General features: G+C 42.8%; 2 protein-coding genes across 2 annotated transcripts in view; one reads left to right on the forward strand and one right to left on the reverse strand.

Moving 5' to 3' along the window:
- Positions 1-536, forward strand: part of adcy2a (adenylate cyclase 2a) — an 85,211-nt gene extending 84,675 nt beyond the window's left edge. The window contains exon 25 of the mRNA XM_076279407.1: positions 384-536. Within this exon, the coding sequence (XP_076135522.1) occupies positions 384-536 (153 nt within the window). The remainder of the gene's footprint in view (positions 1-383) is intronic.
- A 6,144-nt stretch (positions 537-6,680) lies between these two features.
- dnah5 (dynein, axonemal, heavy chain 5) overlaps positions 6,681-11,281 on the reverse strand; it is a 120,713-nt gene continuing 116,112 nt past the window's right edge. The window contains exons 78-80 of the mRNA XM_076279408.1: positions 10,494-10,646; positions 10,024-10,255; positions 6,681-6,844 (exon numbers count right to left, since the gene is read on the reverse strand). Of these exons, the coding sequence (XP_076135523.1) occupies positions 6,693-6,844; positions 10,024-10,255; positions 10,494-10,646 (537 nt within the window). The 3' untranslated portion in view covers positions 6,681-6,692. The remainder of the gene's footprint in view (positions 6,845-10,023; positions 10,256-10,493; positions 10,647-11,281) is intronic.

Consider the following 11,281-nt stretch of genomic DNA (forward strand, 5'->3'; position numbering starts at 1 on the left):
CTGTGTGTCTGTGTACATGTGTATTTGTGCATCTCTTAAAATAGTCTTATCAAGTCACTTAAAACTGACATTTGAATGAAAATGTTTTGTCTTTGTCAGGGAAAAGCTTTGTCTGCTGAGAGTGATTTAAATCTGAACATGTATCATGCAGTCTACTCCCCTTTAGCTCACACTCACAGCTACAGGCTAAGGAACAGGAAATAGAATTTAGCGCAAGCTCACAACAATGCTGATTAGTGTTCCCCACACCCACACCGATTGTTTGACTCTTCCTAAGAGCTGTATAGCATCGTCTATATTTAAATCGAGTGAGAATAATAATATTGTAATAAGAAATCAAGTGATTACCTGAATAACATGCTAATGTGTCCTGTATTGACCAGGTGACGGAGGAGACGAGTGCTGTCCTGTTGGCTCTGGGCTACTCCTGTACCTGCCGAGGCATCATTAGTGTGAAAGGCAAAGGGGAACTCACCACCTACTTCGTCCACACCGAGATGAGCCGCTCCCTGTCACAGGGCAACGTAGTGACATGAGGTCACTCCTGCTGCGACAACCAATCAGAGACAGGCGTGTACACAGGACATCCAATCACATACAACCACAGATGCAGGACATCCAATCAGCAAAAATCATCAGAAGCAGGACAGCCAATCAGCAAGAACTATGAATTAAGGACATCTAACCAGCAAGTGGAACACAGGACACAGGACAGCCAATCAGCAAGTGCAACACAGGACAGCCAATCTTAGAAAACCAACAGACGGGAGACATTCACTCATCAAAAGCAATGCCGATACTTGAGACCGAGTCACAGAAAACTAAAGAAGACACCTTCATCAGATAAAAACAATCTGAGAGGACAACCAATCAGACATGTTTTTGTACATAGCTCTGCCTTCTCTTCAGATGCACGGAATGTTGGATGTATTTACAAACTTGAAACCAATTCAGCAGCATTTCTTCAGTAGGAATGTTCATACAGGGTCAATATCATTGGATGTATGGTAGCATAATGTTTTGTATGCAAACCAAATACGACAAAAACTGTTTTGACGTTTTATCACTATTGTCGTTGTTCTTTGTTTTTTGGTTCTTTTTTTATTTTTTAAAAGCCTATTCATTAAACTTTGTATCTATTAATCTCGGCCTCAAGCTCAAAATTAATTTGTGTATGTGAAATGGATGTCTGGAGACTGAACAAATCAGTCTGTGTAACTGCATCTGCTGAATTTTACCACAGTCACACATGAAACACATTTCTGAGAGATGCAGCGGAACCTTCAGCAGAGCAGGTGTTCTATAACTGGTGTTTGTATCTAGGGGTGCAGTAGAGTCCCTGATGGCAGGATGTTACGGGGCATATCTGGGTGAAAGCTCAATCCTATCTGCCTCTGAGTAACCTGTTAGGGAAGAGCGCCTCTGCTGAAACAGAGATACACATTTCATTCTGAGGATGAGTCATTCTCTGGGGCCGCAGGGCTGTTTAATGTGCTTTCTGTGCAAAGTTCTGGAGAGAAAGAGAGAGAGAGAGAGAGAGAGGGTAACACACAGACACACAATGGTAAACATGTGCACACAATACACACACGACAGATATAGAAAACAATCTTCTGCAACGTATCTCTTTGTGTTTGTGTGTAGCAAGTGGAAGAGATAGATACCCAGACCCTCAAACACACCCTCTCCTGTGTATCGTGTCTCATCTCTCTTTTGATCCATCTACCACCTGCTACCCACCATTCTCCCTCTCTTCCTTCATCAGTATCCTCTCTGAGCTGACTGAATCTCTGCTGCTCTCTGTCCTAATCAGGAGGAGATGTCCACCAGCTCTGCTCCCACTCTGGCTCTCCTGCACGAGGAGGATTCCGTCTCCTACTGGGCATGAACCCTGCGACCACGGGTACGGCCGCGTGGCTATCCTGGCGCGACCACAGGTACGGCCGCGTGGCTACCCTGGCGCGACCACGGGTACGTCCGTGTGGCTATCCTGGCATGACCACGGGTACGGCCGTGTGGCTATCCTGGCACAGAGGTCCAAAGCCATAACCTCACACTGGTTTGTGGCTATGCTAGCGAAAAAGCCAAAAGTCATAGGTCACACACTGGGTTTTAATTTGTGACTGTGGCTACGGCAGTCTGCATCTATGCTTGCAAAAAGACTTAGCGTTGAGCTTAACTCTTTCCAGTCCGCCAATGCAAACATGAGTACCTACTTACTGATGATGTCAATGCTGGTCTTCTGTATCGAAAACACTTGACATTTTCTTTAAAAGGCTTAAAGGTTTCTGAGACATGCATGCTACCAAAAAATAGTGTAGGGAGCTGGGAGGTGCCTATAGATGTCCAGGGATAGGAACCCTTTTGCTGTGTTTTTATGCTATTGATTTTTTTTCATGTTTTTTCATTATCAGCTCTAAAAAAAAGTGTAGAAAATAAGATCTTAATATTAGTTGCATTGTAAAAATTGTGATACTAAAAAGTTGTTTTTTGATAAAAGAGTTCCTTTTAGCCAATTGTTGCCAAATGTTCCTCTTCATATATATATATATATAATTAGTCTCATTTCATATGCTGAGATATGAGATATGCTTAGGTCACCAACAGCAGATAAATACTTTCCTTGAGATATGCTTAGGTCACCAACAGCAACAAGATCTAGTGAAGGAGTCATTTTTGACCCAATTTTGCTCGAACGGGAAAGAGTTAATTACCGGAACATCTCCTCAAGCGTCTGTACTGCACTGCTGCTGTAGTGTACTACACAAGCTCTCCTCCACTCAGCTCTCACTGGGCAGCTCCGACTGCCCAGAGCCCTGTTATCCCCGACCAGGCGAGGACGCTGGACAATGGGCACGGCTCACGTCATTGTTGCAGCTGAACGCTTGGAGCTCTGTTCCATCGTGGCGTTGTCTTACTTCGTCTCCCTAGAGTCTCCCACAGACATGCACGTGCCGCGTAGGCCAATTATTTCTGGGAGATTGGAGAGTGCGATCCAGGACCATCTGCTGATACCAGATATACTTTGTGTAATTAATCATCGCAGGTGCCAGTTTCAGAGGCACAGACAAGTCTTATATCAGTTGAAAAGCTGTAAATCGCTCACTCGCTCTTTCTCTCTGTCCCTCTCTCTCTCTCATTCTTTTTGTCTTTGGCTCCAGGATGTGTTGACAGAGCCGATCATCTGAGAGTCGAAAGAGGGAAGATTAGACTGAAATAAAGTGTGTGCAAAGCCTTACAAAAGATTACAAAGACAACCCTGTTGACAAACTCCACTGCAGTTGAACAATGTATGCACAGACAGTCTCTCACAGAAAGCACTGCTCATTCTGTCACTGCTGAGCAGTGTTGTATAAAGTACTAGAAAGCAATACTTGAGTAAAAGTACAAGTATCGTACTAGAAAAAGACTTTGGTAGAAGTGAAAGTTACCTTTTAGAATATTACTTAAGTAAAAGTCTTAAAGTATCTGATATATACTGTACTTATCAAAGTAAGTATCAAAAGTAATTTTCTGATATTTAATGTACTTTGAAGTAAAAGTAAAAAGCAAGCGGTTTTATTTTGAACTTTTATTGTGAACTTTATTTTGGCTTTCTTATAGTAAAGCATAAAGCATATTCAGGGTTCCCATATCTTCTTAATCTCACTCATCAAATCAAAATCACATTCTTTTCTAGGAATTTTCAGGCACAATTCTCTTAAGTTCAAAGAACAAACAGCATATTTTTAGAGCTGACATCAAAGAAAAAAACAGAAACAGAAATGTCACTTTTGTATGGTCAGGTAAAAATAAAAAATAAATAACTTATTTCTTTCAAAAAAATAAATGACCTGCTTGTAGGGAGAACAGTTTGGTCATGTGGTATGAGCATTTCTAGGGCTTAGGCCTACTTATTCCCCAGGTCACTATCTCACTCTCTCTCTCTCACACACACAGGCCACCTATGTCCAGCTACTAATATGCCAGTCATTAGTTGAAACTGATTTCAACTCTTACTATCCTGTAGTTTTTATTAGTACCATGGTTCAACAAATGTGTAAAGGTTATATAATAATTCACTTCAACTGAGAAGTTAACAAACAATATTCCACTATTCCAAAAATAACAAAAACAGAAAGAAAGAAAGAAAGAAAGAAATAAAGCGTTTGAAATGTAGCCTATCCCACGCTTCCACAAAGAGGCATATCGAACTAATGTTTAGGCTACATGTTTTTTGCATGGTATATTGTTGTTTGGTGATTTAACCTACTCCTTTACTACACCCTCTTCTGAGCAAACAAGGCATATATAGGTTTATCATGTAGGGTAATTGCTCTTTCTTACATTAAATAACTTTAATTTATCCTTTTTACTTGTCCCTGTAGTCATGGCCTCCTCATCACTAATTTCGGGCTCATCATTTTCAGTGGTCGACTGGTTGATCTGCTGCTAGTCTCTCCTGGCCTCTTTCTACCATCCATCCTTCCTGACGCTTGTATTTACTGTAGGACCAGCTCGGCTATCCGTATATGATAAGAAAACTTTTTGGAAAAGACGGGCTATATGGACCCAACCAACTCTTTTTGGGAGGGGAGAACTCCCTCACATAGGCTACAACCCATGCAGAGGCATTGCATGTCATGCACAGAATGCTGAACGTGTCCTACTTTAAGAAAAGATAGACTAACGTGACAAACCGTTTCCTCGACCGGCCCAAAAGTGAAGCGCCCCACCGGGAATTCTCCCGATTGTCCACCCGGGCCTGATTCAGTCTTACTCTTCTTGGACTGAAGACAAGTCCTGAGATGCTTAATAGCCTTTCACAGGCCGCTGAGGCAGGTAGCGGAGTGTTCAGCTTCACATAAAGCTCCCAATGTACAGAAACTTTTTTTTGCAAATACGGCCACGGGTGTATGACGTTATGACTACCCTGTTCACCGAGTTCACCACTATCGTCGGGGTGGTCGTCTATGATAACGGGAGGTCCCATGGCGGTTTCAGTTGTGCGTCCTCCTCCTTTAGCAACAAACAAGCGCTGAAATAGAGCGCGCAGCGTGCGGAGCGTGAGTAATGCAATCTAGGAGCAGTGATTCGCCAAACCTTCCTTATTGCAGTCGCACACATTTCTTCTAAATTTATGTTTTAGTAACGAGTAACGAAGATGCCTAGTGGAAATATAACGGAGTAAAAGTATACATTTTATCTAGGAAATGTAGTGGAGTAAAAGTGAAAGTTGGCATAAATTTTAATATTAATAAAAATAAATTTTACGGTTTACCCTGTCATATGCTACTTTAGGTCCCACAAGGTGATCTTATCAATACAACACTCAAAGGTCCATGCCATGGCCTCACTTGTGTGTGTTAGTGTGAGAACACTAACATTTGGAAAAAACAGTATGGGGCAAGGCATCTGATAACCATCCCCGTCAAGGTGTTATCTACTCATTAACATTTAGAGTGTAGGAGAGACTTTTGAAACAGAATGTATGCCAAGAGTTTGAGATACTCAAGAATCTTCAAGATTCATCAAGGGTCACTCTACACGATTGGTACTTCTGTGATTGCTTTTTATTGGAATAAAGATTGAAGCTGCATTAACAGAAGAAACATCCTTTTTTTCCTATGAACTCCTCGTGTTTTCTTACAGTACACTCTGGGAGAGTGTACTCGTGACCTTGGGAGAATGTACTCGTGACCTTGGGAGTGTTACTTAACAATTTATTTATCTATCTATCAAACATCAACATGGCCAGTACATGTACATAAGGCATGACTGGCATGTCATGAGGTAAATGGTGTGGAGTATGTACATAAAATGACTGGCTATCTGCACACAATGTTTATGTGTTTATTTATTTATTTATTTATTCATCAATCAAACATCAGCATGGCAAATACACAAAAGCATAGGAGCCAGTGAGAAGGTGACTTTAAAGCCACAAGCAGAGGCCACGGCTCTCCTCCATGCAGGGATGGATTACTGCACGGGACTACCAGGCCCAGGCCCAGGGGCCCAAGAGGTCAGTGGGCCCTGAAGCCCAAGCCTTTGCATGGAATCATTGCCTCAATATCAACAAATCAGGATGTAGGCTATGAATCTGATTGAATTTAGTATTGGCCATCCCCAAAATGCACCAAAATACAGGAAATCACATTAAACTAATTAAAAAAATTCTGGCTGAGGACCCCCAAACCCCCCCCTCCCACATATGCGACAATTAGTGGGGGGCCCTTAATACATCTGGGCCCAGGGGCCCAAAGGTTCATAATCTGCCCATGCCTCTATGGGATCATTAGGAGTCTTTAGGAAGAAAAACTATCCCAAACTGGAAAAGCCATTTGGGATCATAGTCATTTATGAAGAGAGGGCTTATTGCGAGATAATATAGCGTTCAAAAGAGATGTACATTTTCTGTAAATTACTGCCTTACTGAACAATAAATATGTTTTTAAGGAGAGATTCCCAGACCAGTCTGGATGTGCACTGCATACACAGATCCAACTCAACCAAGTTGAATATTGCAATTTTACTACTACTAACAACTCTCCTTCTGTTTAAGGTTGATGTTCAGCAGTAAGTGAACACTTCCTGTAAGATGTAGTACCACAACAACTCTACACTGTCCTGCTCTTATGATGTCAAACCCGATGACATATTCCAAGTCCATTTCTGATGACATCACCGAACACTGTCTCTCTGTGATGAAATCACTTGACGTCACACAGCAGGGCCACTCCGCGCAGTATCCAGTAGTCTGGAGAAAGAGTGGTCCTCAAGTCCACGGCTGCGATGTAGTTCATGTCCGTCCGCACTGGCTTCTTATAGACGGGACAGGAGTACAGGCGAGGATCCTTCACACCTAGTTCCCATAAACACAAAACCACACATACACACGCACACACACAAACACACACAGACACACACACACAGACAAGATGAGGTGGAATTAATTTTGGAGTTCATACAACCTACATCCTGGTAACTCTACTGGCACAACTGCTGAATCTCGTTCATGCAAAACTCCGCTTGATCAGCTGCAGTGTATATGTGTGCATTCTGATCAGTTGCAGTGTACAGTATGTGCATTCTGATCAGTTGCAGTGTACAGTATGTGTGCATTCTGATCAGCTGCAGTGTACAGTATGTGTGCATTCTGATCAGCTGCAGTATATATGTGCATTCTGATCAGTTGCAGTGTACAGTATTTGTGCATTCTGATCAGTTGCAGTATATGTGTGCATTCTGATCAGCTGCAGTGTACAGTATGTGTGCATTCTGATCAGCTGCAGTGTACAGTATTTGTGCATTCTGATCAGTTGCAGTATATGTGTGCATTCTGATCAGCTGCAGTATATGTGTGCATTCTGATCAGCTGCAGTGTACAGTATGTGTGCATTCTGATCAGCTGCAGTGTACAGTTTGTGTGCTAAGGGGCGTTGTTAGGCACAACACGCAAGCGGTAGCGCAGTAATATAGAATGAAATGCGGTGTATTTTTATGCAGCATTTTACAACGGCATCAAACGCGCTTCAGCCAATCACAATCAAGGACCGGAACTATCAGTTTAAGAATTGTGCATTCTGAAATTGAAGTGATCGTTTTTTAACAGGACAGTCATGAGGAGTCATGGAAATGAGTGAAGGACAGAGATGGAGAGTGGACTCAGGAAGTCCCCCTGTGAGCACTGAGCCTGTTCATGGTAAAGGATGCTGATGCCCTCGCTGCACTGAGGCTACCCCCATATTGGTGAACCGGTATTGGTGGTGTCTTTGATGTACTGTGAGAATCTGCACTTCACCACAAGGCCAACATTCACCTGCGGGGGTCCACAAACCAGGAGGCTGAACGGCTGAAAGGAAACGGTGCAAGGTGATAGATGTACTGGTGGAGTTTGATAAAGTACACGGTGTGAGGTGATTGGATGCTCGTGGAGTTTGATGAGGTAAATGGTGTGGAGTTATTGGATGCTCGTGGAGTTTGATGAGGTAAATGGTGTGAAGTGATTGGATGCTCGTGGAGTTTGATGAGGTAAATGGTGTGGAGTGATTGGATGCTGGTAGAGTTTGATGAGGTAAACGGTGTGAGGTGATAGGATGCTGGTAGAGTTTGACACAGGGTCTCAAGAGAAACTGAAGGATGTTAAACTGAAGACTGTTTCAAAAGAGGCTCAGGAGAGATTGAATGAGGTGATGTTTCAGATTTAATGGCAAGCTCTGAAGAGGCAGGAGGGGATTGAAATGAGAGAGAGAGAGCGAGTCAATTGACTCTCACTGTGTGCGTGTGTGTACACATCCTGTGAATAGGTTAATGGGAAGTGAAGAGTACATGAAGTGCTTGGAGAAGGCTAAAAGATGCGCTGAGGAGAGGAGGATGATAGTGCAGTTTGACCACAGGTTAAGGAGATTTAAGCAGCTATGGCAGGGCCAGTAATCATCAGGTTTTTAAAGAGGATATTATCCCCCCCAATTACCCCCCCTCCCCCACCACACCCTAGCAGTAGTGCATAATGTGTTTTAAATAAATAAGTGCATAATGTGTTTTAAAGAGGATATTATCCCCCCCAATTACCCCCCCCCCCACCACCACACCCTAGCAGTAGTGCATAATGTAGAGCTAGGCTAAACAGTCTGCCAGAAAAAATACATATTTTACTATTAAAGTATTATTATTTAAATTATTATTATTATTTGACTATCTATATTTAATCCATGTTATCTACACATGCTGTTCTCCCTCTGAAGGAGATAAGAGCAAACAATCATGTGTGATCCAGAGATATTACTGTATGTGTTACACTCCTCTTTAACATAGAAAATTACCATTACTCATACATTCAAAAAGCATATGTTCCGGATGACACACTGTTATACTGATTAAGTGAGACATAACTCTGGGCAAAGGGAGAGGCTTTCTCAGTCCTGTCCCTCTGCAGCAGCTGGAGGTGATGTTTTGTATTCTAGCTACCTAGTGCCTGCAGACAGCAGGGATTAAAAACAGCCCTGAGGATCTGCAGACATTGCACTCATCTCTGATCCTCATAAGCAGAGCACATGTTGCATATGCTATCCCTGGACTGCATTGACAATCTGCTGTAGGTAATGCAAATGGTTCTCTATTAGACTCTATTATAACTGTGTTATTACTACAGTACTACTACTACTGTTGAGAGATGAATGTGCCGAATGTGTTGTTTTTAACACATCTCTATGTCCAGATAGGGACAGCACAGTTTGTGTTGTTTCAAGAGTGTACTTGCTAAGATTTCTCAGTGATCAAAGGAGTAGACAAATTGTACTGAATGCCATTATTACCATTAAGCATAGAAGCAGCATTATACAAGATGCAATGCTATTTAACTATATATTATTATATATTTAGTTAAGTAAATTATATATATTATATTATTTTTGAGGGCCACTTCCTATATTGACAACATGGCTAAGTGTTTTGACTATCTTGTTCATAACAGAGACACAGGAACTTCATTCAGATAGCACCGACATGTTGACTGGCACAAAATATTTGCTTTTGAGACACAAACTAAACTTTTTGAGAAAGTTACGTGCTTTCCACACAGTGCAATCCACTGTGTGGTAAAGTTTGCACAAATTCTTTCGAGAAATGCACTGTTGTGCAAACGTTAATGATGATTTGAGAAATCCACCAAAGCAACTGAGAAAAACTTGACTGACAGTGATTTGACCACAGGCATAGAGAAATGACTGGGCCAACATGGACTGCTCCTGAATTACAGTGTAAGACAAACCTCATCCTAAAGAACTGAGATAAAAGCAGCAGAAACCAACTGAAAAGCCATCATAAAATGAGACTTGTTTACAGTGTAGGGGTCCCTCTAACCTCAACAGCTGAGATAGGATAGCAGCAACAGAAATGAACTGAGAAGCCATTATAAAATATAAAGACGTATTTGCAATGTAGGCTCCCCCCTAACCTCAACCTAAACAGCTGCGACAGAAGCAGCAAATACAGACCTCCTGAAAAGTAATCCTGATATCAAACTCTGTTCCTGTTCCTTACCGTTGTTCTCGGCGTACATCCTGAGCACTGGCATGACCTCAAAGAGGACCTTGGGCTTGGAGTCGAGGAGGCGGCAGTTGCGTCGGTCCCAGCCAGCTCCCTCCAGGTAGAGGCCGTACACGTACACGCCCTCGGCGGGCGGCTGCGTGATGTCATCCTTCATCCATCTGGTGACCTCGTTGCACAGCACCATGCGGTCCAGAGCCCAGCCCTTATTGGCTCGGGTGATCTCCTGCACGCCAGCGCCACGCACACGCCCAATTAGACAGGCTTATGGAGCTGTGTGTGTGTGTGTGTGTGTGTGTGTGTGTGTGTGTGTGTGTGTGTGTGTGTGTGTGTGTTTGAATCAAATATCCAAGTTGTATTTGAGTATATGAGAAAGTATTTACTTTGAGAGTTTCACAGCCTCATAATTCTTTGTAAAAGTGTGTGTGTGTGTGTGTGTGTGTGTGTGTGTGTGCATATCTCACCTGTCTCATGGCTGTGAGGAAGCCCTGTGGGTTGAAGAAACCGGTCATCCAGAAGCAGTTGGGCCGGCCCTCAAAGATCCAGGACTGGAACTGACGGTTCCGCTCGAGCAGCTCGGTGAACCAGAACCCCAAGGTGCTCGAGGCCCAGGAGGCCTAGGAACATGGAACCCAGGGAGAGAGAGAGAAAGAGAGAGAGAGAGAGATATGAAAGGAAGGAGAAAGGGAGGGGGTGTGGAGAGAGGCCTCTGTGAGTCAACCATGTGTGCAACCAGCATATTCACCTCCAGCTGACAGAGAGGCCGAGGCCCGTAGGGGCCACACCCTTTCCCTAGCATGACTTGCAGTGTCAGGGAACGATGTTTAAACTCCACACGGTTACATGCATGCTGGTCTTCCTGAGGCTAGCCTAACCTTGCATTCTAGCAACCGGACACTCCTAGGTTCACTTGCACTCAATTCTAAAACCCAGTTTAAAACAATGAAAAACCGTCTTTAATCCATTAACTTAAATACCTTCCATACTAATTATAATAGGTTATGTAAACCCACACAAGGTTAGGGTCATCTCATCTATGAAGTATGAAAACAAATAATTGATAAAAGAACACAGCCCAAGTTTAAGTGCTTTGAATTAAAACAAAGTTGACATCCTTATTTTTCTAAGTATACTAGCAATCTATTTACAGTACAACCATCCACAGGAGGAATCTCACAAACTGGTATGCTAACAACCATATATGAAAGTGGCAAAACACTTCTACTAATTCACAGTGTTCTCCCCTCTGATC

The sequence above is a fragment of the Alosa pseudoharengus genome, unplaced genomic scaffold (assembly GCF_046254945.1).
Source record: "Alosa pseudoharengus isolate Yale_2024_CS ecotype anadromous, Long Island Sound unplaced genomic scaffold, YU_APseudo_1.1 YU_APseudo_1.1_scf_12, whole genome shotgun sequence".
Lineage (NCBI taxonomy): Eukaryota > Metazoa > Chordata > Actinopteri > Clupeiformes > Clupeidae > Alosa > Alosa pseudoharengus.